Raw genomic sequence first — 27,888 nt, 5'->3', positions numbered from 1 at the left:
TCTGTTTTGACAAAACGCTGAGGGGGGCAAAATCCACAGGCTGTTCGACTGTGAGACTAGAGTCTGGTTTCTGACTTGTGGACACTTGTACAGAAAACGTTATTTACGTTTTGGAGACTTCAGTTTAAATGACCGAGACAGCTGTCTCCTCCGGCCACAGCATCTTCTGCGCGGGGACGACTGGAGGTGGCAAACGTCCCCCACCCACCGCTGGCCGCGCCTTGCCCTGGGGGGCGCCAGCCCGCGACGCCCTCGCTGCGCAGGGCGGCCGGCCGAGCGGTCGCTGCAGGGGCGCCGTCCCCGGGGAGCGTCCCCTGCAGCTGTCAGGGTGCCAGGGCGGGGAAGCGACGCGACCTCCACGTAGCCCGGGCAGCCGGCCGGGAACCCACCCGCCCGGTCCCTCGCCCGGGTACCTCGTCCTGGCCGCGGCTCCCGCCACACTGCTTGCAGCCCAGCAGCTCCGAGACGGCCAGCGAGGCCCTATACGCCTCGTTCCCGGCTGTGGCCAGGCGCATGTCGGCGCGGGGACAGCTGTGGACGCGCAGAGGAGCCGCGGCGGTGCGGAGGAGGCGAGCGCTGGGCGGGCTGCCAGGCGGGCTCTGAGCGGCAGCGCCTCAGTCAGAGCGGAGGCGGCGCGGGGCGGGGTGCGGCGGGGCGGGACCAACAAGCACGCCACGCTGCCCCGCCCCCACCGTCCTCCGCCCCGTGGGCGGCCGCGAGCGCCAATGGGGGCTCGCAGCGCCGCGGCGCCCCACCCCCTTGGCGCGGGGGGGCGGGGACGGGGGCGGTCCACGCGGCCCAGCGGAAAAACAACCTCTGGGGACCCAACGACCAGGAGGAGCTAATCCTCGGGTCTGGAGTCGGCTCGGTCCGCGGGGAGGTGAGCGTGCACTGTAGCTGGGCTTCAGTGAAAGGCAAATGTGCCCCTGTCCCAGCATCAGCAGCCGAGAGCCTGCCCTCTCCCCTCCCGCTCGGGTCCATTTACCTAGGGCCAAACAGCAACCAACCTGTAGGCTGACCCCGACACCAGCAGGAGGAATCAAATTCGCTTCACACTTTATGAACTTTTGAAATTTCCCTTCTTTCTTTCCAATAATGCCCAAATAACGCTGACTGGGCTCCAGAATGCAGAATCAAGTAGGAGACTATGACCTATATTCAATGCAAAATTATTTTTGGTAAGCTATGTAGAAACTATAAATATCACTCTCCTGCACAGATAATAAGCCTTGGTAGCAGATCTTTAAATTTTCTTTTTTCCAACGAAGTATATTCGAAAGCTTTAAAATTTGTTTCCTCATAAGCGCCCTGGGTTCTAAAGAAAGAATCTCTCTCTGAAACCTGATGAGGAACTTGAGAAAACAGGTCATAAAGGAGCACAAATAACTGACATTGTTGGATCTGGAACACAAATCTCTCAAGTCCTGTGTCAACACTATTTCCTTACAGGGCCCCATTACCTTCTTTTTAAAAAATCAACTCCTAAATTAGATCTCTTTTTTGCATGTTTGCCCTGTATTTTCAAAAGCTTACATGCTCAGGCAAAAAAAAAGTTGGAACCTTCTGACAGAAGGAAACAAGTGGAGTTTAAGTCAATAAATACCGACAGACACAGAACCAGGGCTCATAAATGAAAATAAGTTTCCGTCTTAGGAGTGAGGTTACAATGTCTCAGAGAAGACTAAGTTACTCTTTGAGCTCTTAAACTGTCACACTTTTAAGAGTAGCAGGTTAAAATGGTTACTTTTTATCTTTTCCAGATAAATAAGATGATGTTACATGTTCTCCTACACTGCTTTTATAAATTGCTAAAGCACCCAAAATATTTTTACGGGTCAAGAAAAGCAATTTGAGGTTAATATTAACATAGAAGAAAAGGTTACAGATACTTCTAAGCTCTCTTCCTCTGAGCACAGCCACAAAAACAAACAGTATAATCTAATGCCCACTCAGCCACAAACAGGCAAAAATAAACCCAGTAAATCATCCAGTTTGCAGCAATATGACATACCCTCCAAGATAAATTGATTGTAGATGAGACATAAAATGGACTTGATGTAGGGGTTGTGAACTATAAATAATGAGAGAAGTATGTGAAAAATGGTGACTCTTGCTCTAGAAAAGTTGAGCTGTGATTTTATTTTCTGGAAAGAATAAAATAGTGGGGGTTAGTTGTCTAGTAGGGCATAACCTTGTCTGTGACATTAAAATTATATCATTTGCAAAATGGAGAATGTTTACTTTTCTATTTTTTAATGAGGGGCAAGGGAAAAGCATGCATTTAGGTAGTGCAAAAATGGTTTAAAATATTTAAATATAAACTAGAGCTGTAAATTGTGTATGCACATGTGTATATATGTGTGTGTGGATAGTGTGTATATGTATACATATACATGTTCATGTTTGATACTTTGTGCTTATTAAAGAAGCATATGTTGAAACTGAATAGGAAGCTCCAATTAGAATTCCTTCCTTCTTTTCTTTTCTTTTTTTTGTGTGTGTGAAAGTTCCAGTTTATTTTGATGCTGCCTTACATAAAGAGGAAAATAATTTTAATATATTCTAATTCAGTTCTTACTGAGGCCCTTCAAGCCATTAAATATCAAGATTCCTTTATGGTTTCTATAAAGACTGACTAAAGTTCTTCAAAGAGTACTAATTTTTGCTCTTTTTGATAGAGCAGTAACTGTGAATTAGTCACTCTCTTCTCCAACATAAGAAGGCTGCCTCCAAGTAAACCTATTAATCAAGAATTCCAACAACGGTATTGACCTGCAAATATCACTGTGTAGATCTCACTTCTGGAAATGTTTTGTTCGAAATCATTTAATAAAAAGTTTATATTTTCCAAAGATTTCGCTACTTGAGTAGTCCAGATGTCCTGAAGATGCTTCTCCTAATGAACCCCCAGGGCTAAGCATGTCATAAACTTCCTGAACGGATTAGTAACTGGAAAGGGCGATGCTTTTGATATTTACCGTAGGCTATCATTATAGGCCAGCAGCTATTTACAAAGTCTGCTATTTAAACATTTCAACATTTTATTTCTTCAATGAAGAATCCTGACATCTAATCCAAGAAGTAACAGTAATTCTGAAATATTTCTCCTAAAAGTGTTTTGGGAATTCCCTGGTGGTCCAGTGGTTTGGACTCTGTGCTTTCACTGCTGAAGGTGTGGGTTCAATCCCTGGTCAGAGAACTAGGCTCCCACAAGCTGTGAGGTGTGGTCAAAAAATTAAGTAAGTAAATAAATAAATAAAAATGTTTTGATAAACCTACTCAACTGTATCAAAATGAGGGTTTTGCATTTGTCATTAGCAGTAATGGTCTTGACTCTTACTTTGTCAAGAACAAGATGTTACACCCATGTAAAACCAGAGTGGTGTAAAATGACTTGATCTGAGCAGAAAACTATGAAGCATTAGAGAGCAGACTTGGAGTGGTAGTTCAAGATGAGCTTCCTGAAGGAAGTGATATCTGAGCTAGGGCTTAGAGGATCAGTAGAGATGTCTTGGCAAGAAAATTGGGGGAGTGTTTGGGAGAGGAAAGACAGAGTTTTAAGCAAAGAAGCCAGTGTGCGCAAAGGCCCAGAGACAGGGGAGAGACTGAGAGTGGCGGTCTGTTAGGGAAGCTGAATAAAGGAAGTTCACTGGGGTCTAGAGCAGAGGTATGGAGAGTAATGGATGGAGTTTAGGTAAACATAAACAGTAAGGAAGGACCTTGTTTAAGATTCATTAAGGACAATAAATTTCATTTTTAAGAGTACTGTGAAGTTACTAAAAGTTTTAAAGAGTAGGATGACATCAAATTTGCATTTCAGCTAAGATGTAGGCAAAACTAAAGGCAGGAAGATGAGTTAGGAAGTCTGTTGAGGCAATTTTGGCAAGGCAAGAGGGTGATCTGAAGAACAATGGAAGTGAAGCAATGGAAATGAAGCAAAGTGTAGGGATGAAGGTGGTTTTGTCTCTCCAACATGATAGTAAGTTTCTTGAGAAAGGAAATGATGCCTCATACTCTTGTTTTTGAAATTTAGGAGATAAATCTCAAATTATATGCTCTCCTGACCAAGTGACTTCCCTAAATCCATTAGACTTGAAAAAATACAGTCAATTCATGAAAGACAATAGGTATATTTTAATAGAAAGAATACTAATCAGGCCAAAAGGTATAATCACACTTTCATGGACCACATATTAAACCTTGAATTTTCTCATTAACTAAAGGAATTAAAGTACTATGGATTTGTAGATCTATTCTTTAGAATAGAAATTATATTTAATAATTGGTTAGACATACATAGCTATGATTTTAGCCATTAAACCAAAGAACTCCTTTAAGAGTGGGAGTGGGATTTGTTAGATTTATGTGGTTTAAGCATTCTTGAAAAAAAAATGCTCTATTATCATTTAAAACATTTTTATTTGGAGTTAATGCTGTTTTTAAGGATTACTTCTGCTTACTAATTTTGTCAAGATTTTTCTCCTCTAGCTGATATCTTCCTGTTTTTTTATATATAGCTTGCCTGCTAAGCACTTTTTTCCTTTCAACATCATGTTTTGGTTATGCTGAGATCCTTTTAGTACTGAACTGTAATTTTATATTCTATTTGTCTTCTACTTTTGTCACTTCTTCAATTTAATTTTTAGAATTATATTACTTATAAAGGAGCAAGAATATTGACACATCTTTGTTCTCTTTCTCTCCTTTAGGGTTTCTTCTTTCAGAAATGCACAGTTTTAAATTTCTACATAGGGTTTTAGAAACGTAGACCATCACTCATATTTGTAAACAAGTAGCATTCCAAACAGCGTCCATGGTTTTAAATTAGAAAATCACTGTCTCTCAAAGAATAAGCATGTTAAATCATGGTCAGGTTTTCCAGGCTAATGATAAGACCAACATATTGGACACTAAGAACTTTACCCGTATAAGGCAGATATAATTATTTCTATTTTACAAATGTGTAAAACAGAAACTTGTAACATATCAGTAACTTGTCCAAGGTTGTAAAAGTAGTAAAATGAAGACTGAGATTAGAACCTAGGTCTGTCTGAATCCAAAGCAGCAGAAGCTTGGCTGCTTCTTTTAATGAATATTTTTAAAATTTCAATAATTGTGTATTAGCCTAAGTTCTTGATTCTGATGGCAAGAAAACAGGGCAGGAAGAAAGAAAAATTTACCTCCCTTGCTATACTCAGGGTGAGATCTGGTTTAAAAAAAAGAAAAAAGAAATCATAGAATGAGTGGTCTTGGTCCTTGAGAGCTTCTCTCCTCTATTTCTCTATCCCTGTCATTCCTGTCAAGTGTCTCCCCAGACCTTTGGTGACTTCATGCTACCCAAAGCTCCCTCACTACATAACTCACCTGAGTTTACCCAACCTCCTACCTGCTTCTCACATTACCGCTATTCTTCTTAGAATAACTGGTAGGTTTTAGGAAGAAAACAGGCTTCTTAAACTAACTCACACTTCTTATTGTATAGGGACTGACATCTCACACTAATTTATTTAGTCTGTGTCAACAGAATGTAAGCTTCATAAAATCAGAACTTTTGTCTTTTTTTTGTTCACTGTGGGAAGACATTCTGGAACCTTTTTGAAACATTGAAAATGTTGAAGTATGTGGGCCGATCGATGGGATTCAGAATGTCCTGCTTGAGCAGTGGAGGAGCTGAGGGTGCGGGGCATGGAGACTAATATCACCCTGTTTGGTCCTGAGGGATGGCTGGTTAGCCAAAGACGGGTAAGATTCCTCAGAGGAGGAACAACCTAAGACAGGCACAGCCGCAGAGGGGCCAACAGGGGTGGTGCATAGAGCCTTCCTTATATCACCGTGTTTGGCCCTGGAGGATGACTGGTTAGCCAGAGACGGGTAAGATTCCTCAAGGGAGGAACAACCTAAGACAGGCACAGTCGCAGAGGGGCCAACACGGGTGGGGCACAGATCCTTAATCCTTTTGAGAGAGGTCTCCTGCCCCCAGGGCTGCTTTGCTCTCCACGCCCAGCTCAAACCCATGCCACGCCCAGCTCAAATCCACACCCAGCTCAAATCAGGACCCAGGAGGCAAACAAAGATCATTGCCCCCAGTCATGTGAGGGCTTTGATTGTTTATGGGATTAACCTGGGAGTGTCAGACCCTTAGGCTATACCGAGAACTCAATAAAAGCAACGTGGGATCAATCAGCGAGGCTCTTGATCCTAGAGGTCTTGAGTCCCCCGGTCCCATCTTTCTCTTCAGTCTGTGTCTGTGTGTTCTTCAAGCTTGCGGCACCCGTCACTCACCTCGAGTCGCCGAGTTGATCCCGGCAGTTCACTGCTGTATTTCTAATGCCTTAGTGCCCAGCACAGAGTAGACCCTCAGTAAGAATGTATTGAATGAATGAACTCCACAGAGATGTTTCCAAAGGAGAAGGAGGAGGAGCTTAACTCAATTGAAAGCTTAATAATGAATTTCAAGTTCAATATTCATATTATAAAAGATTTGGGCCGTCCAGACAAACACTTTTGGAGGCTTTCGGGTCATTATTTAGGCAGGCAGGCAGGCTCTGCTTTAGGAATCAGCTTGTCCTTTCCGGCTCTACCAAGCAAATTCTATTTTTCAGTCTCTTCCTTTCTTCTCTTTGGGAACCCCAGATATTCTGAAGCTCCTCTGATTTTTCTGTTCCTATTCTCCTGCATTACCAAGATAGCAGCTATATAGGTTTGGGCAATGGTACATATGGCTCACTTGTTAAGTCAGGCAGGTACATACAAGTCAGACACTGCCTATATACATAATCATGAATATTTTGTAACCAAGTCTTGCTTTAACAACCTCAGGCTTATGTAGAGTTAAATGACAGGAAAGAAAGTGTTGAGATATCAAAGTTAAATGGGAGAATTTATTCATTACAACTTTTAGAGGCTAATTACTTTTCAGCATTGTTATTGAAGTATATAAGAAGGAATGGGTTTAATTTCAAATAGGATGAAGTTCAGGAAAAAGGTGAGTGTAGTGGGAAATTGAGAGTTAGGACTGTATCCCATATGTTCTTAGGAGTTACTGAAGGTTTTAAAGAAGGAGAAAAAGGAAATACGAACTCAAAAGAAAAAAAAGGGTAATGGAAGATACTTAACGTATGACATGTTCAAGTAGAAAATATTTCTCAGGCTGCACATATATACTGTATTATATTTAAAATAGTTTTTGAGGGACTGGATTTCATCTGTACCTAAAAACACATGTAAAAATATTTTTTAAATTCTCAAAATGCTTCTGTTTGTGGGCACAAGGCAATAACTGACTTTATATGTAACCTATAATTTTAAGTCCAAGAAATATATTGGTCTGGCATAACACAAAAACTTATCTTTTCAAAATAGATTAAAATCAAACCTAGTATCTTCAACTTATCCTGAACCCACAGACTTCATGGAACTGAATTTTCAAGTGTTTACTTCCTTTATAAAACCGAATTTACCCATAGTTAAAATGTTTAGGCTAAATACATATTAGTAAGTCATTAGCTTAATCATGTCTGAATTTTGAATGTTTTATTCATACTAGAGATAAGTTTGATTCAAAGAAACAAAATCCTAATGACAATATTCTAAAATCTTTTAATCAAGTTATTTTTTGTTTATAACAGTTATCCTGACCTCCCTATCCACGCCCCCTCACCATGATTAGTACTACCAAGTAGTGAATAGAATTCAACAATATGTGCTTTTCTAACACAGCTCAAACACCAACCCTCCCCCCCCCCCCCCCCCCAGTTCCTTTGTGCTAATCTTTAGTTGTAGGTCCTTTAATCCTTTAAATTACCTTCTTTCTTTGCCTCCTTCTGAGATCTCTTGTTTTTCAAGAGGGTATTAAGTTGTAGATCCTTAACCCTGGTCACAAAGTACAAGGCCACATCTTCAGATTACTTGCATGTTATTAAGCATTTTAGAATTAAGTGCCATTCACTGAACTTTCTCATCTATTCTTTTGCCCTCCAAAATCCTTACTGAACCTCTGTGCGCTATTTTCCCATTTGCCCAAAGGATGTGGGTACATTCAGGGCACTGTAGCTCAATAAATACATTAATTTTCACTTACCACTACTATCTTTCTTTTTAGCTAAAAATACTCAAAAGAAGAATACAACTTAAAAAAAAATTTTTTACATGAGGTTAAGTTTGAACAGAATTCAAGATCACTTCATTTGTGGTTAATAGAAAATCTGATTTTCCTAATTTTTGGCAAATAATGAGAAATATTAAAATAGGATTTTATTCAGATATTACAAGTTGGAGAAGGTAGTATTCTTTTTTAACTTGTTATATCTTTAATTTAAAAAATATATTTTGGCATAGGTTTATGTATGTATGTCAGTGCTATTATTTTACCAATTAACAGAAATCTTAATATGTAAACACTCAGTATTCAGTCACTATTTATAAATATTTACTGAATGCCAATTATATGAATTTAATTTCTTAAATCCTATGAATAAGCAGAAATGTCCTAATTTGAGACTGGATGTCTATTTCATTTAGACTTAAAACCTCTCACGTAGTCATAGAGATTAGCAAATAGCTTGGGATTCTGTCAGGGAGCATTACATAGGGAGTCCTCTATTTACTGTCTAACTCTGGTGGAAAAAAAACCAAAACAACAAACAAGAAAACAAACACAAAAACCTGGAAGGTATCGCAATCTCTTATCAACTCTTCTAGTTTTAATCCTCTCAAATTTAAAATGAAGGGCAACTGAACTTCATCACCTCTCAAACTTTACTTCAGCTCTAAAGTTCTACTCTGTTAATGTAATTCCTGATTTTATCAAGAATCATGTGCTTTAAGCTAACCAGAATCCAGCCTCCCCCTACACCAGGCTTCCTTGTACATTACCAGTGATTTTGGAATTGTATTTCTTACAAGTACTTTAGAGATATTATGAAATATTAGATTTGAGCTTTCTTTTTTCAAGGTAACCTACAAACATCTATAAACATTAAATGCATTGGAAACCACCAAAATAATAATTTAGATACTGGAGTAAATGAAGCTTCTTCCATCATCTCTGTATATTTGGACATTCTTTTAAATTTGTCAGTGACAAGGAAGGGTATAGTTGGTGTGTTCTGGCGTTTTAAAAAAATTCATGCCTGTCTGCATCTGCTAGAGTAAAACTATAGTAGTGAGTAGGTTGCTACATCATGTAGGTACTTTGCTGTGTGAATCTAGATTTCTCTATTATGAATACAAGAATATACAGAAATACTATAACTATAATCCATAACCCCTTTACTTATGTTTAAAACATAAGCTAGCCTCATTGTTCTCACTAATTGGCTTGATAAATAATTTAACTTTATTCAAATTTTAAAGAGATCATTTATTAATAAAATGCCATTTTAAATGTTATATATAAATCAGAATATTTATATATGATATAAATATTGTTTTACTAAAGACTATGCTGACCAAAAAAGTCAGTAACACAACTGAATATCACTGTTTTATATACATGCCACATCTCCTGATCTGTACACTAGAACTCCCAGCAGGTTTGGAGAATACATGCTAGTCTGTAGCTCTCTCTGTTGTTCATCCAAGGCTTGGGTCAGGCTTTAAGGCTCAGAGAATGTTCCCAGGATTTCTTCTGGTTCTGAATGGGTGCTGGGGAAATCTAGTTCAAAGTCTCATTCCCATTAATGCCAAATAGAGCCTTAGGGAAAAGGCTCTCAGAACCACAACGGTTCAATTATGGTTTACTGAATTACAAACCAAACTTGCCTTCCAGTAGATCTTTCGCTTAGGCTGTCCTGGATTTGGTCTATAACTGAAAGGACTGTCAATCCTTCTAGCCCTTCTCCAGAAAACATGAATAAAGTCAATCTTATCCTTCAGTGACATACATACCAATATGATCAATAATAGCTTTTATCCTAAAACACGAAAAGTTGACCTAATAAATTTTTCAATGATGCACTTTGGAATTGTTTTTTATTAACAATAAGGATATTATTAATATCCAAATAACCTTCTGTGTGTAATGGGCAGGGCTTTAAATAACATATTTGCTCTTTACAGTTAGAAGGTGTTTTATGTCAGAAAATTCAACTTTCAAATATTCAACCAGACTTAAAAAAATTAAACCACAGTACTCTAATTTGTGCATTACAAATGTACAATTAAAATCTTAAAATAGTGCACACTAACTTTACAAATTGATGGGTTAAAAAAAATCCAAACTTCAAAAGATACCAGAAAAAAGTATGTGGATCAGGAGAAAGAGCAAAGCAGAGTCAAAAGCAGCAGGATACTGTTCAAATAGGTGACATTCAACTTTTGACTTTCCCAAAGAACAAAAAAACAAGATTAGCAACAGTTTTCAGCCAATCAGAAAGCAAACAAACAGGTAAGGACTCCACCCATCCAGATACCAAAGAAGTCCAACCTTCAGTGGTTTTTGTTTGTTTGCTTGTTTGTTTAAATTATATAGTGTCAGAGCAGACCACAAGTTATAAAACAGGATAGACTCTCCTGGGTTAAAGAAAGATAAAATCTCTTCACCAACCCTTAACAAAATATATCAGATTTTAATAATGTAGTGATAATTTTGTTTTCATCCTTATTGTGCCAGATACTGTATACATTAAAGTTATCTTTAAAATATTTGTGTATTTGCAATAACATATAGAATTTTGTGGGAAATTTTCTTTCTTGTTTGTGCATAGAGGATAAATGTAGGAAGATGTATAAGATTCTTCTTTTTTTAAATTCCCTAACACTCAATTTCTAAAATTTGCAGGGCACTGGAGGAAAGGGGAACCCAATAAGAAAATGCTACAGTCCAAATCCAAAAATGTAAAATATGATTAAAAACAACCACATACAAATGCAACCTTCAAAACAAGCAAGCAAACAACAAATTGTAGAGTGCCATTCTATATAATTTTACCTCCTTATTTCTATCACTCAGTACATATTCTTGAGAGAAGGACGTTTTCTGAGGATTTAGAAGGGATTTTCAAAGAGCTACAGATTTCATCATTGTAATGTGTAGTGCAAACCTCAGTATTTGCTCAAATTGACAGTGTTACTAACCATAGAGACAACTGTGAAAACACTGTGAAACAATAGCTAATAATTTTCCTCATTCTGCTTTTGGCTTGCCAAATTTATAAAGTATTCTAAAGCAGTTTCTAATATTTTCTGTAAAAATCTTCAAGAACCACCTTTTGTTTTTTTCAAATACTGCTTAAGTCATTTGCTAGTTTTAGTTCCCTAAAAAATAATTACTTTAAGTAGATCAGCTTGACTTGCCATATCATCAGTTACCTCCTGAACTTACCATGCACTAAAAATATGAGATTTGCTATTGATACTGTAGGGTGCTGTAAAAAATGTATACATGGATACTTCCTTTCAATATTTCATTGTATTCCATACATCCATAGGAAGGTAGGAGGAAATTAAAAAATATTTGGATACTAATTCTAGGTTATACTTATTGGTGATAACCTTATTTCATCCTTTTCCTCTGTCTTCAAATGTCACAGATAACTAAGCTATGTGTATCAAGAAAAAAAGTATTTTCAATACATTGTTTGGGAAAGAGACACTCTATATCAAGCTCATATTTTCCTTGGGCTCTTAAGACTTAATAATTTACAACAGCATACATCCAAATCTTACTGAAAGTTTCATCAATTACTTAACACTTATATATCTATACACCAGGGATTGGTTGTGTATGTTTCTGTTAATTCATGAACCTCTCTATATATGGATATATTGGGCCTACTTATTCAATATTCATTCAACCAATATTAATTAAGCATCTACTATGAGCCAAACATTTTTTTTCTTCCCAGTCTTCTTTAAAAACAATATCCATATCTTATTCCTTTCTTCACCTTCTTATAATTTCCTATAGTGATGCACCTAGTGTAGTCTTTTTGCTCCTAAAGGGACATTTAGACTGAGAAATGCCTTAAACTACAGAGGCAAAAAAGCACAAAGGGCTTGGAAAGCAGGATTCTGTTATGCAAAACATCTGATTGTTATTATAGCAATTAGGTGATTCAGTGCCAGTTAATGGAGAGCTTCAAAACCAATAACTCAGATTGTTAGTCTAAGATTTGATTCTGGAAGTAGACAGATGCTAAACTTCATGGTTGCAGATTTGTTAATATTAATAGCATAGCTAACACACACTGTAGTTAGTATGTGTCAGGTACGCTTCTAAATACTTTACATATGTTTTAACTCATTTAACCCTTATGATAACCCTTCAGGTAGAGGCTATCTTCATTTCAGAAGTGGGAAACTGAGACAGAGAGGTTAAATACCTAAGGTCACATAGCAAACAAGGGGCTTGAGTAAAGGTTAGAACTCAAGCCTGTCTGACTCCAAAGGCATGTTCTTTCTACTATACCATGATGTTGTCTGATAGTGTTTTAGTTTCCTTTCCACTGTTAATATTCCAGTGATTGTATGTCCACTGTGAAAGAGGCCAAGGGACCATGAATTTTTCATCTCTTCCTATCTTCTCCTATACTATCTTTCCTGCAACCTCTTTTGTATAATTGACTGTTCACCCCACCCTCTGTGGCCACCCAAGTCATTAGACATCATCCCTTTCCAGGAAATCTAGACTGACTCCCCACTGAGCCTACTGCCAGAATAATGCCCCATAACCTCTAGAAAACATTATAGCATTTTATATAAAAGGGAAAAATGAAAACATAAATGAAGACAAATTGGCACACAATCATGATTAAAGTCACATTAATAGACTTAAAATATAAGAAAATATGGTAATTTTGTTTACTCACTAAATACTGTATTGCCTACTCAAAAAAAATTAAATATAGAATTCAGAGTGATTTATTTGGTAGGATTAAATCTAATGATTATTTACCCACACACACCCCTTAAAATGTTTTCTTCCACATTTGAAAATCAGTAATTTTGGCCAAAATAGGTGATTTTTAGAGACTATGGTATAGCAATATCTCACTATAGCTGAATAAACTTTTTTGACAATCTCAAGAAAAGAATCTAGAACAAGTTTCAAAAAAAAAAAAAAAAAAAAAGAAAGAAAAGAAAAGTAAAATAGATGGCACAGAGCATATATACCAAAGAGTATGTATTGTACTCAGAGGAAAATCTTTGCCTTACCTCTCTTTGATACAATTTATTTTTATTTTGTACAAAATTATAACAAGCCTGTTTATTGAGTTTCTAAGTCTACACTAATTTAGAAGGAAGTTGGGACTACTGTTTAAACTGATAAAGAATGATAGTCAACCATTTGATCACAAGGGAAGAATCAGAAAAATGCTAAAAAGCAGAAATAAGCACTTGGACAGTACAGTAGTAGGCCATTTACTAAAAGTGTACTTTGATGTAAGACTTAAGGATCTCTGATAGCACCACTCTCTGACAGATGAGGGTAATTACTAACCTCCACAGTAATGATTCTTACTCATGTTGTACAAAACACATACAAAGGGGCTTCCTAGGTGGCGCAGTGGTTAAGAATCTGCCTGCCAATGCAGAGGACACGGGTTCAATCCCAGCTCCAGGAAGATCCCACATGCCGCGGAGCAACTAAGCCCGTGCGCCAAAAAATAAAAAAAATAAAAAAAAATAAAAAAAAAAAACACATACAAATATTTCCATAAGAAATATAATTTAAAAAGTATGACTGAACTGGCAAAGTAACAGAAACTCTTAGAAGCCAAAAATGACAAATAGGAGGAATCCAAGGGGGTAGGGATTACTGAGGCTGGTAGCTATGACCCCCCAGTAACCTAGAGCAGCAGCATAGGGAACAGATGACAAAAAGCCTAGGACTTGGGAAACCGGGGGGTGGACAAGAGACCCCATCACAAAGCCAAACCCGAAAGGGCTAAACTATCATTGAAAGAATTAACTAGGAAAAACACCCCATCTACAAAAGGAGATAAAAAATTTGCATGTTTCAACTTTTGTTCATGGTAGAAGGGGTGAAATTTCCTATGAAAATTTATAAACACAAAATGGCTCATACACAAGAAGTTGGGAACTTAAATCCCTTTACCTACCTGGTTTTAAAACAAACAATCAAAAAAACAAGGCAAGGATTCAGTTCAAGTGGGTTGGTTATATCTCCCAGGCTCCAGTCAGAAATACAGATGATCTCTGAAGGAGATAAAATTCCAATGAATATAAGCTTATGATAATAAAACATACCATGAAAAAAAGCACCATTAGTGAGGTCTGAAGAAACAATCATCACCTGACTCAGACCTGTAAGACTTTAGGCATTAGAATTATAGATACAGAATATCAGTTTAATGTGTTTCTTAAACTTTTAAAGGAAATGGAAAGTATGGGTGAAGAACAAGAAACCATCAAAAAAAAAAAAAAAAATAACCAGACAGATCTGAAAATGAATCAAATACAGATTTTATAATAATTGAAACCAAATTCAATGGATAAACAGCATATTCAGCATAGATGAGGAGAAAATTATTAATAAGCCAGAAAGTAAATCATAAGAAATAATCCAGAATGTAGCACATAACACAAAGAGATGGAAATTATGAAAGAAGATATAAAAACCATAGAGGATGGATTAGAAGGTCTAATATATATCTAACTGGAGTTCTCCAAGGAAAAAGGCAATATTCTAAGAGATGATGGTTAAGAATTTTCCAGAACTGATTCAAGACACCAATCCTCATTTTTCCAGGAAGCACAATGAATCCCATGCAGAATAACTGAAAGGAAATATATATCTTGACAAAGAGTAAAACTGAAAAACTCTAAGAAAAAGGGAAGGTCTTAAGGTTATCCAAGAGAAGAGTCAGATTACCTACAAAGGAAAAACTAAACTGACAGCTAATTTTTAACAACGGAAGCCAGAAGATCAGGGAATAGTATCTTTGAAGCACTGAGAGAAAATGGCCATTCTTGAATTGTATTAACATATGAAACTATCTTTCAAGAAAGTGAATGCAAGAAACACATTTTAAGAGAGGAAAAAGTAAAAGTCTACACCAATAGATTCTCACTGAAGGAGCTTCAGTTCAGGAACAAGCAAAATGATCCTAGTAAGGAAGTGGAAAAAATACTACATGTCAACAAAGAAAAGGTTCTTTGTATTTAAGATTTTCATTTCATGGGTAAAATTCTCACCTAAGTACGATAGTACATTCCCTAAGGATCTTAAATAGCTTTGTATGAATATATGTTTTCATTTTCTTTGTTTAGAGTGGAATGGCCAGCTCATATGATAAGCATAGGTTTAACTTTTTAAAGAACTGCCAAACTGTTTTCCATAGTGGCTGAATCATGTTTACATCACTGCCAGTAGTGTATGAGAATTCCAGTGGCTTCACATCTTCAGCAACTCTTAGCATAGTCAATATTTTTAATTTCAGTCAGTCTAATGCGTGTAGTGCGGTCGTTCTTAACTGGAGGTGATTTTGCTCCACTAGAGGACATTTGACAATGTCTGGATACATTTTTAGTTTTCACAATTGATAGGTTGGTTGCCACTGACATGTACTTGGTAGAGGCTAGGGATTCTGCCAAACATCCTGCAGCCCCTCAAAACAAAGAATTACTTGGCCCAAAATGTCAAATGCTGAAATCGAGAAGCCCTTGTGTAGTAATAATGCACTGTGGATTTAATTAGCATATCTTGGATAACCACTGATATTGAACATCTTCTAACGTGCTGATGGGTCATTTATGTATCTTCATTCATGAAGTGGCAATTCAACTCTTTTGTTCATTTTGTTGTTTGCTTTTTAATTGGGCTGGTTGTCTTCTTGTTACTGAGTTGAAAATGTTCTTTATTCTGAATACAAGTACTTCGTCTCATATATGTGTTGTAAATGTTTTCTTCTAGTCTATTTCTTGTTTTGATGATTTTCTGCTACATTAACTCCATACAGCAAAAGGAAAGTGGTCTTTCTTCCAGAGACTAAAGCAGGCAGATATTGGAGTAAGACAGGGTTAAATAACACAGTTATACTTCTAGTATCCTTGGGTCAGAAAAAAAGCACTTCTGAAAAACCAACATTAGTTGATGCCACGTGGAAAACGGGGCAGCACATACCACAAAGACAAAGAGAATCTAATACTTAAAAATGATTCCCCCAGTCCTAGAACCTGGCATAGAACAAAGACTGGGCCATGGAACCAGTGTGCTGGACAAAGAGATACTTTTAAAAAGTCCCTAAACCATGGTTATTTGTATCAGAAAATAATAACACCACCCAAAACATTCCAAAAAATCTGCAGACAAAAATAAAAAAATGGTACTGGAGAGAGACTGCCAGAAGCAGAGAGGAGCAGACACATTTCAGGAGACCACTTAACCTCCTGAATTTCATCAAGGCAGAGTAAGTGCCAGCTCTCTCCAGCTCTGGATTAGGTCCTGAGGCTGCAGAGAAAACTCAGAAAAAAAATGGAGAAAGTGACATTTCAGGCTGAAATTACTAGACACCTCCAGGAAGTAGAGAAGGTAAAAGAAACTCAGGGAGAAGAAATGCCCTCAGACCAGTGTGTTAAACCTTGGAGCGGCCATGAGATTAGGAGTTTCCTACAAGAATGCGAATGCCTTGAAGGTGAAGAGAAGTGGCTGACCTCCCACCACCTGAATACCAGCCTCCCACCTGTGCCATGCCTGATCGCTTTGAGGAGCTGCTGTGGGCTCCCCCACATATGATCTACATAGAGGATCCTCAGTTACCCAGATGGGAGCCCTGGAACATGAACCTTCCATAGTCAAGTCGATGCATGTTTCCTGTGTTTCTCCCCCTACACCCTGGCCCCCAGCAACAGTGGTCAACTTTCTCTAACAGAGTCAGATCAAGAAATTACAGCTGGAACCTGGATCCCAATTTGATTCAAAGGACAGACAGAGGACTAGCACAATTCTATATGCTTATGCTTTTTTTCTTCCTAGGCCAATGTAATGAGAAAAAAAAAAAGTGAAAATAAATGACCGTGACCCTCAAAACAACAATAAAAAATAGTACTGGAATCGCACAATGGTGCCTATTGGTGACATGAGAGAAGGTATCTTTGAACTGGGTTTGAAGATTACCTTGAAAAATGTACCTTAACTGTCTCATATACATTTAGAGTCTCAATTGTTCACTTGATAACAGTCTAAAATTCTTATAGTTTCATGACTACTCCGAAACAGAGGTTTAGTGTATGATAATGACAGTTTCAGGATACTTCCTATCCTCTCTGCTTAAGAAAATTATTTATTATAGAACATTTGCAATAATGTAAGCAGTAAATGGGGAACTAAAGTAACAAAAATGGTCCTGAGTTCTACAAGGAATTTCAGACAGCTACTATTTCTAAAGATTATAGAGCTCCATGTCCTAGAAAGATTTTTTTACTAGCTGTTGATGGCTAAAGATACTATTAGCAACAATGAAAACCATGGTTTAAACACAATAATTGTACCAAAAAGGTGGTCTCCAGACTATATGCGCTTGATTCATGGCAATTTTACTTTTCAGAACAATTCTTACGGGTAACAGGGATGATTTTGCTATATTAAATATTTTTTTGGGGTGTGAATTATTGCCTAAAATGCCATGAATACTGAATTTTAAATGTTGCCGTTTTTCTACCACCTCCTCTTCCCCATAAACACTCCTTTTCCCCAATAATAAGCAGATCTGTCTACTCTCTGTTTTTCTTAGTAAGGAAGGACATGTTCATTATTTTCCTATATAAATTTGCATGCAATTAAAGTCTATTTTCCTGAGCTCCTTCAACCTCCTCAGTAAAGTTCTTAGATACAGTCAAAGATTGACAAATAATATAAGCTCTTATACAGTAAGGTAACCAACGTCAGTATGTTGAGTCCCTTCTTTCCCCCTAGTACAAGTGGTAGGTAATAAAATGGTCTTTTAACTTGGCCATAGCTTTCCCTGATACTTGGGATGAGGGGCATGTGTCTGCTTCCTCTGATTCCCCATTCTTTGGTCCTGCAATAGCATAAACAAGATCCCTAGCTCTGGAACCCTCAGAATCTGAGCTTTAGTATCTGATAAGAAGTGACTGATAGGACCCGCTAATCTGAGAATCTGGTCTAAGCAGAGGTATAAAAATAAAAAATAAGAAGAATGGGTTCTGGAGAAGCAGGAATATCAGAAAAACTATTTAGAACCATGAATGCCCACAAAGGCCGGAGCAGTGCTCTATGTCCAGAGCATTCATGTAAAGGTTTGGATGCTAAGTAACTGGTTCTTATCCATGCAGAGTATGCTAGGAAAAAATGACAGTGGGACATTTCTTCAGTGTATCAATAAATTAGGCAAAGGAACTTTTTCATGTTTCAAAATATTATTTTCTTGGCCATCTAAAATGATTTCATACATGTTTGAGAACAGGGTAGAAATAGGTGAAACAGAGGAAGAATAAGAATGGCTGGGACCTGAATTAGAGAGAAATATGTCACAAAGGAAAAACAACTGTCTGAAATTCTCAAGCTCCTAAGGTCTTGGAAGGAACCATAAAATCTTGCATTATATAATGAATAGACCTCTACATAACTGTGGAACGAAATGAAAATATATAGAGAGTTTTACAGTCCACAAATTTCACATCGAGTAACTTGTGCAATTTCTCACAACAACCTTGTGAGATGGATCACATTATTCCTATACAACCCAAGAAGAAACTGGCCAACCTTTAAGTGGCAGAGGTAGAGTCAGACACAGGTCTGTCTGACTTCAGGTCCAATGCCTTTCCTTTCACCTACTCAACAGTTTAAAATGTAGCTTCCAAGCCAGCCCTCAGGGAGCTAGCAATCCAGTTGATGATAAAAGACTCAGAAACAGTAAGGACAACACTAGGCAATGTGCAATTTGTGTTAAATTACGTGCCACAAACTGAAAATATGAGGCAACAGAGAGCTAGTAAAGGCTTGAAAGATGGGTAGAGGGGAATGGCATAGGAGAACAAGCCTGATGAACTCTTAGAGACTGCAAGGAGATTGTCTTTGTCCCAGGCAGGGGGACATGAGTTAGCAGTAGGAAATAAGTCAGGGTCAGTTTCAGGGAGCCTACAAAGCCAGTGAAAGAGGAGACTAGAGAAAGCAAAACGCAATAATGGAGCCCTAAAAGCTTTCTGAGTAGTGGCATACAGTGGTAAAAGCAGTGACTTTCATAAGTGTACAAGATGAGTGCAGGCAAAGGAAACCTGTGTACATCTAAGGAAGAGATAGTGAGACTAACTGTTCCCCTCCTCGTCAGCCTCACGACTTCACCGAGCACCACAGTCTACCCATAAGGATCATTCCTGGACTTGTGCACATGCTCTTCCCTCTGACTACAATTCTGTTCCCTCTAATCCAGGCCCACTTCTCGCTGTCAGTCTAAAGTTAGAAGTCGCTGCCTTGGAGAAGCCTTCCCTGACCACTACCCCCCTGAGTAAAATATCTCCCTTGTATAGTTCCCTAAACAGACAACTCTCCAAGGAGGACATACAGATGGGCAAGGGGCACATTAAAGGATGCTCAACATCACTAATTATTAGAGAAATGCAAACCAAAACTATGATGAGGTATCACCTCACACTGGTTAGAATGGGTATCATGAGAAAATCTACAAACAATAAACGCTGGAGAGGGTGTGTAGAAATGGGAACCCTCTTGCACTGTTGGTGGGAATGTAAATTGATACAGCCACTATGGAGAACAGTATGAAGGTTCCTTAAAAAACTAAAAATGGAATTACCATATGACCCAGCAATCCCCCTACTGGGCATATACCCTGAGAAAAGCATAATTCAAAAAGACACATGTACCCTAATGTTCATTGTGGCACTATTTACAACAGCCAGGACAAGGAAACAACCTAAATGTCCAATGACAGATGAATGGATAAAGAAGATGTGGTACATATATACAAGAGAATATTACTCAGCCACAGAAAGGAAAGGAATTGGGTCATTTGTAGAGAGGTGGATGGACCTAGAGTCTGGCATACAGAGTGAAGTAAGTCAGAAAGAGAAAAACAAATATTGTATGTTAATGCACATATGTGGAATCTAGAAAAATAGTACAGATGAACTTACTGGCAAGGCAGGAATAATCAAGATGCAGTCATAGAGAAAGGACATGTGGACACATGGCAGGAAGGAGAGGGTGGGACGAGTTGGGAGATTAGGAATGACATACATACACTACCATGTGTAAAATAGATTGCTACTGGGAACATGCTATAAAGCACAGAAAGCTCAGCTCAGTGCTCTGTGATGACCTAGATGGATGGGATGGGGGAAGGGGGTGGGAGGGAGGTCCAAAAGGGAGGGGATATATGTATACATACAGCTCACTTCAGTGTACAGCAGAAGTTAACACAACATTGTAAAGCAATTATACGCCAATAAAAAATAAAGAAACTGAAAGATCCAAAGGTAAGAAATGACCCATCTTGTCCAGCACTGAATCCCCTGGCACATAATGGGTGAATCAGAGGAAGTAAGGAGGGGGGGGTGGTTAATATCAGAAAACAGATTTAGGGCTAATTTCCCTAAGATTATATGAACAGGTAAGAAGACAGATACACGCATAGGCATGCTTAAATAAGGAAAAATGTAATATGGAAGATAGCCTCAACCTCAGTGAAAGAGATATTCCAAGCCTTCCTTTCTTCTATCTACCCAAACCCTTTAATGAAGGAGAGAGTTGGATCAGGGTCACACAAAGGTAGGAAGAAGGTATACTTTTTATAACCACTGCTTGAGGATAATATGCTGTAATTTTTTTAAACCACATTTTGGCCTTAAAGGGAGCAAAGAATTTAACAACTTTCATTTAACAACTCTCTACAGGGAGCACAGTGCTTCGCAAGCACCCACAAGGTATTTCAAAGTGTACTAAAATGAAAGAAACACGATTCCAGCCCTAAGGAGCTTTATAATCCAATAAAGAACCAAATATGGTAGAATTATGTTAAAGGTATAGGCAGTGCTATGGATTCAGATGAGGGGAAGAAGTCAAGAGATCACAAAAAATGTGTCAAGCAGGGAAATGAGGTGATTCAGCTTTGATTTTAGAAGATTAACAGAAACCTCTAGGATGGTCTGAGTTGTGGAGAGAAGCTAAGGGCAGGTAGACTTTAAGACAGCGTAATGGTCTAGTTAAGGGGTAACTGGGGTATAAGCCAGAGTGATGAGAGTAGAAATGGAATTCTGGAGACATATTCTGTAAAGTAAAGAAGGCAGAATCTTAAAAATTGACTATGAATGCCTTAAAGGAAAATGAGCTGAGGTGATGCCTAAATCCTCATGCTAACGTGAGACAAATTTCTGAGTGGGTCAAGGTGGCCCCTAAGGTGACCTCCCCCCTCCAAAAACTGTTGATGAATTAGGAGAAGAAAATTTACTTCCCAAGAAGCCTTTTGCTTCTTTCCACTTTATACCTAAACAAATACTGTATAAGGCAAAGGTGGTGTTGTCAAAGATGGTTTTGATGAGATGCTTATGGATAGGATACTGAGGTTGCTTTCATTTGTGACTGTTCACTTATGGACAGATGCCTCCAGCTGTTTTTATTCCATAATGTCCCTCTGCAATTATCTTTAGAGCTTAAAGCAGTGTGATTAAGTGAAAGAATCAGTACTTAAAATCAGATCTTTTCCATGTAGATATAAGATGACAATCAGATAGATTATACTATTAAACATTTATAAAGAAGCAGCAGTAAAATATAATGACTAAAAAGCATTGGCATTAGAGTCCAACAACCCTGGGTTCCAAGGATAAATTAAATCTCTTTTAGCCTTGATGTCCTCACCTGTATAATGAGAATGATAACATAGTGACCTTAGAAGGCCAGAGGATTACATAAAATCGCACATAGTGACTGGAATAATAAGTAGTCAGTAAATATTTGCTTTGAGAGCTACACAGTAAGAGCTACAATACCCTGAACTAGCAGCCCTGTCTTTTTAGAATATAAATTTAACTCTTTAGCACAGCGTTTGTGAAATATTCAAATTTTACTCACCCTTTTGGTGTTTTGGGCTTGAACAATGTGTGTTTAAGATTAAAAGTATTAGGTATTGATGTACTTTATAAAATTTAATATTTGTAATGCTGTTTCTTTTAATTACAATGTTTATAAGTATCTACAAATAATTTAATGTCAAGCACAATCTAGCTTCAATGATTTTACACACTAATAGAGAATCTATAGTTTAAAAAAATACAATATTGAATGTTTTCTCTAACAATTCTTTGGCTACCTTTTATTACTGATATTTTCCCAAGAAAATCCATTGGTCAATGTGGTAGAGATGGCTAGTTGTCCCTAGTGTTGATTCTCTGCTTCCTCTAATGGTTAATAAAACCCAAATCTTTAGTTGGGTATATTGCCACTCAAAATAAAGATAAATTATCCAGCTTTCCTTGCATCTAGGTGACCAAGTTGGTAAGTCTTGGCCAATGTGATTATAAAGGGAAATGGAGCATGCATAATAAATGTAAGTAAAGTGAGGAAGTATACGCGTATTCTCCGGGTGAATTCTTCCTCCGTCTGGAATGTGGATGTGCTTCTAGAGCTGGAGCAGCCATGTTGGACGTCTATCTTAGAGATGGACGCCTTTTCGAGACTGCTGAAAAAACACCGAAGGGGTTTGGGCACCTGATGATCATACGGAGCTTCTAAATCAGCCTTGGACTGCCTTCATTCATACAAGAAAGAAGGAAACTGTCCCGTATAAGAATTCTTACATTGGATTTCCTGAACTGGCAGCTTAATGTAATCCAATCCTAAAAAAAATACAGACAAAATGAAAGCCAAAATTTAAGGTCTCTTGGTTTCTCAACAAGTTAGTTCTCAACTCATACATGCCTGGTCTTTTTATGTCCTCTTTCTTCTTATTCCTACTGTAAACTCCTGGACCCCTGTAGATATTACCTTTGATTCATTTTCCTTGTGTTAAGAGATGGAGGGAGAGGGGGTAAGTTCATTCAACTGCTCTACCACCACCACAGTTATTATATTCCTAACCTATCCTTTAGTCTACCCCCACCCACGCTAGAGCCTATTTTCTCTACATCCTAGAATTTCAACTCCATAAAAGAACTGTCCTCAAAAACAGTACTTTTTGTTCATTACCCACTCAACAAATTTTGAGTGCCTATTGTATTCTGTTAGTTGATGAATACAACAGACCCTGACTCAGAGAGTTAAGTCAGGTAATATTTTAAAATGCAGATTGAACCGTGTTCTGTTATTTGTGTACTACATCTCTATGGTTCCGAATTTTACTAAAGGATCAAAGTGAAAGATAGGTAAATGTAAAAGATTGGGAGAAAGCAGGAAATGAGATGTAGAGGAAGACTCTCAGGGACAAAGGCACAGATGTAGCTGTATAGCAAAGGAAGGAGGAGGGAGAAGGGAAAGGAACATTCGTTCAATGAATTTTACTGGGCTTCATACATCCTCACAAACTCTTTCATGTGTTAATGATTAATAGGGACAAGCTTATTGTTAAACTTCTGGAACCTTTAGAGCATAGCAACCGCCCTCTCTATTATTATATCTGCTGTTTACATTGCTAAAAGCAAAGACCTTCAGAAACCCTCAAAAGGCTCCCCACTATTTCTTCCCAACCCCAGAGCCTATCTAGAGCTTGTATCCCTTCTCACCTCTCACTGGAACCTTCTTCTACCAGTGTCTCCTGAGGGAAGAGGTGATTCGGTAGAATGGGGAAGGAGTGTTGTTGAAATCCCCAGTCAAAACTTAGCTTTGATTTTCTCATACAAACACTGCTAAATAGAACAGAAACATCATTTTTGCTGCTAGCACTACTGTGTGGCAATAGAGCAGAGTTAAAATTGGCTTCTATGGGTTGTCTTTAGGGTTTGCCAGAGAGAAAGTAAGTTCAAAGTTTCAAATAATTAATATGAAATTTACCTGTGGACTGTCATCCCACCGTGAGACATACAGAAAACCTGAAAATCATTCTTTGCCTAAAATATAAAGATGGTACTATCGTTGGACACATGGCTCCAGAAGAATGAAAAAACAAAAACAAAACACCCAAATAACTCAGCAACTGATGTTGGGATTTTGGTACCTTTTGTTATTGTTGTTTTTATCTTAGGTGTGGGAAAGTATGTTTATTAAATACTACAAAACCAGTTTGTGACATTTAGTTCTTAATACTCTATAATATGACATTACAAAAACTTTTTTTTTCTTAGATTGTGGTTTTAACATTTCACAAGTAGTTTCTTTTCCTGTTAACTTTTCAGACAACTCTGCTTAAGCTTGAGCTAAATACCTGGAGGAAGTGCTACCACAATTTCAGCTTTCTTATTTCCAGTTGAGCAATATTATTCTCAGTATTTCTCCATTAGGAAAGTATCATATGTTTACTTTCTAATCTAATGAAATTGCTATAACCTAATAAAAATTTTTATGGTATGTAAAATTAATATGAAATAATTATGGTAAAATAATGAAACAATTATAAATCTGAAACAGAGAAAAACAGGAACACCGTCCCACCAGTACTAGCAAAAAGGCTTATAGGATGCTTAAAAATCTTCTTTGGCTTTTGTCAAGCACCTGAGTCAGGAAACTCTTACTGATCAGGGTCCCTTGTCTTTTTCTACAGGGTCGCTGTCCATAACATGCAGCCAAAACATAACACTTGTTATATTCTTAATACAGCATGAAAAAGCATGAATACATTCTAAATAGTAAAGATAGTCTTTTCCTCCCCCATGGACCATAAGTCCAGAAAAACAAGTTACCTCATTTACGAACCATGCCATTTAAGACTCTGTAATGCAACAATATTGCACTGCTATTTTCTATAAAAATATATTTTTTAATCAAAATCTTAGCTCAAATATTGGCCAGCAAAGTCCTAAAAATCCAGTTTTTTTTCCCCTCTTATTCTTTCAAATTGGATTTAGGGAACAGAAAAAAGTATGTTTTTATTTCACACAGTAAACATCATTAGGCCCTAGAAACTATAAATTTTTATTAATTGGTATCTTTGCATAGCAGTAGTTATGGCAACCTTAATTAACAGGGATGATTTTGAAGTAGTGCAAGATGTTAAAATTCCCTCTGATTAAACAACGCAATAATATTCAGCATCTAGTCCACATCTGATGTAATAATCATAGATTTCAGAGCTAAAATAATTATAAAATAAATTGAGTGAAGCTAGAATTGGAATTTGAAGGGTGTCTAAGTACCTACTTTCATTTTATAAATGAGAAAATTGAGAACCAGAGGTGAAATACATAATTTTAATGTTGATGTATTTTATCATATTACAGTTTTGAGAAACTTAGACATCTGTGTGTAAAATCAGGGCTGGTCTTAGGATTTGATAGAGTAAATGGCTGTTTACTTGGTGTAATTTTAGAAGTGATATTACCAAAAAAAAAAAACCAACAAAAAAAACCCCAAAACAAAACCAAGACCAAAAACCAAAACAAAAAACAAGTAAAAAATAAATAAATAAATAAAAATATGTCACCCAAATTTTCCCTCAGAGATGAAGAGATTAAAATGATACCTAGTTGTCTTTATTTCACATATTTAGTTGAGGTTCAATAATGCCTATAATTCTATAAGCAGAATAATTCCATTATTTTCTGTTAAAATGCAAATATAAAACTCATATAAAAGAAAAAACTCAAACTATATAGTGGATTCAAACCTTACATAGCCATGTAAGGTGAAAATCATGTAGATAAAATTATCCTTGAAAATCTCTTTTGAAAGTACCAGAATGAAGAGAGATTCACCACTTCTTACTAAGTCCAAAGCAGACAGTTTGTCCCTCAGTATTAGAGCTGATGACTGTTTATTTGGTTCGACACCAGCTGGAGTCATTGGCTTGTGTTTAGAAGCTTTGTATAAAAAAGCCTTGTATATATATGTCTTTAACAACTGAAAATCCCTCAGAATGGTGAGATGCTCACTCTATGAGAAGTGAGAGGAACTCAGACCAATGGAGAACATCACAGGTTTCTGTTTCTTATTTCACACTCACTCAGGGGCATATGCTCATTGAGTGTAAAGTTAGGCAGAATTGCCTATGATATTTATATTAAAAATACATTCTGCCTCACATTGAAAATTTTTTTGATGAACAAGAATAGCTACATTTGAATAAGTTAAATGTATAAGTGATATAATTCCACTGCAGGGGTCAATTCTTTCCTTAAGACCAGGTTTTGATGACCTATTAGGGCAGCAGAGAAAAGAACATGTTCTTTGTGAGCAAAGATCCCATGGGGGGTAGGGAAAGATAAATTTTGGTCAAAAATAAATAAATTTGCCTACTTCACAAATTTGTTTCGAGTATAGGTATGCATATGCTGCATAAAACCTTTAAGTTGCAATAGCTTACTAACCATAATATTCCATATTCTCAAACATGACAGATAACTGAGGATTTACTATACTTTCCCTCCACTTTTGCAAACAGTAACTATTAGTGTGAAAGCATCATCTTTATATTTTACTGTTTTCAGTTTAAGATAAGGTCCAATTTAAAAAAATAACTTGGTGGCGAGAACATCAAATTTGCAAATCACAGGGTTGTCTTGTGGCTTTTCTATTGAGTACTGCCAGCAAGTGCTGCCTTCTTTAGCTAAGCCCTGTTAAAGTGTCTAAAGTGGAGGGGTCATCGTCCTATCACTAGTAGTAAAGATCCTAAGTTACCAAATTATACAGAGACAATTTACTTGTAAAGATTCTAAACTGGTTGACCCAAATAGCAAAATGAAGTTGACAGAAATGGGAACAAGTATTTTCATGAATTTACAAGCTAAGTTTCTATTAAGAGTTCTTTTGGCTACAAATTCAGTTTTTCAAGAAACTTGTTGATAGTTCTCTTTTTTCTAACTCGAGTATTGTTCATATAAAATATACTAGTCAAGTGAATTACTGTGGCCTCAAATCTGGAAAGGAAATAGGGATGGAAGAGAGGAGAAAGCACACTGAGGTGGTTATTTCATGACTACACACTGCACCATGGATGTGGCTGGGATTTCACAAATGTGTATGTACCATCAGCCCAATGGAGGACTTGGGAGAATACAGATGGTTGAGCTCACTTGGGAACCATGACTGGGAAAACAGCTAACTGGAAATACATAGCCAAGTGATACCAGATGTTATCTTTAGCATGAAAACCCCAGTTGTGGGAATAGAGATTATTTCAATTGCTAGTCTTCAGCTATTGCACTAATGAAAATTATTTACATAACAAGAATAGCAACTTTCTTTTTCACAAAAAAGAAATAATTTAAGTTGGCAGGTCTCATACGATATCCCTTTTTATTACATTTAAATATACTTCTTTAATTGATTAGGCACAAAAGTATCACACTGAAGGTTTTTTGGGGTGGTGATGGGGATTGAGAAAGGATGAAAAGGTTGAATTTAATTAACGTTCAGACTTCTGATTTCTCTGTCAACTGAGTTGTTAAATGTGGGAAAGTAATTATGAATTTATCATTTTAGTAGTGCTACTCTATTCTTCATGTAAACATTTGTCCAAGGACTCTTGAGGCAACTCCAGCAAATTACATCAGGTGTTTATATTGTTTCAACTTTTCGTAGTAGGAAGAAACAGGCATATTGAGTTCATATACTTGTAAATACATAATTTGTGGTAGAAGTTCTATCTACCATAAATGTATGTTTAATAAAATATATCTCATGCATCAGAAATCTAGCCATTTTTCAATGGTACTTAAGCCAGAACTAAAAATATTTATGTATTTACCTATCTAAGCATTCATATATTATCATCAGTGTCCTAAATGATTTGCATAAGGATATTAGATGTTTAGAAAATTATCTGAGAACAGGGCCACAGTTTTGTTGTTGTGGTGATGTTG

At 37.2% G+C, this 27,888-nt stretch overlaps 1 protein-coding gene across 3 annotated transcripts in view; it reads right to left on the bottom strand.

Moving 5' to 3' along the window:
* Positions 1 to 27,888, bottom strand: part of SESN1 (sestrin 1) — a 104,419-nt gene that overhangs the window by 21,150 nt on the left and 55,381 nt on the right. Inside the window, exon 2 of one of the 3 annotated variants that reach the window (XM_057737923.1) lies at positions 14,064 to 14,160. The exons of 1 other annotated variant lie outside the window; for it this stretch is intronic. Coding sequence is in view for 1 of the 2 variants with exons in the window: in XM_057737922.1 (XP_057593905.1) it covers positions 414 to 515 (102 nt within the window). In the remaining variant the exon portion in view is untranslated. Of the gene's footprint in view, positions 1 to 413; positions 638 to 14,063; positions 14,161 to 27,888 lie in introns of those variants that run through there. One more of the 3 variants, XM_057737922.1, reaches the window with a different exon arrangement.

The sequence above is a fragment of the Hippopotamus amphibius genome, chromosome 6 (assembly GCF_030028045.1).
Source record: "Hippopotamus amphibius kiboko isolate mHipAmp2 chromosome 6, mHipAmp2.hap2, whole genome shotgun sequence".
Classification (NCBI taxonomy): domain Eukaryota; kingdom Metazoa; phylum Chordata; class Mammalia; order Artiodactyla; family Hippopotamidae; genus Hippopotamus; species Hippopotamus amphibius.
Note: the sequence above shows the minus strand (reverse complement) of the source record. Positions and strands in the feature narration are given on the sequence as shown.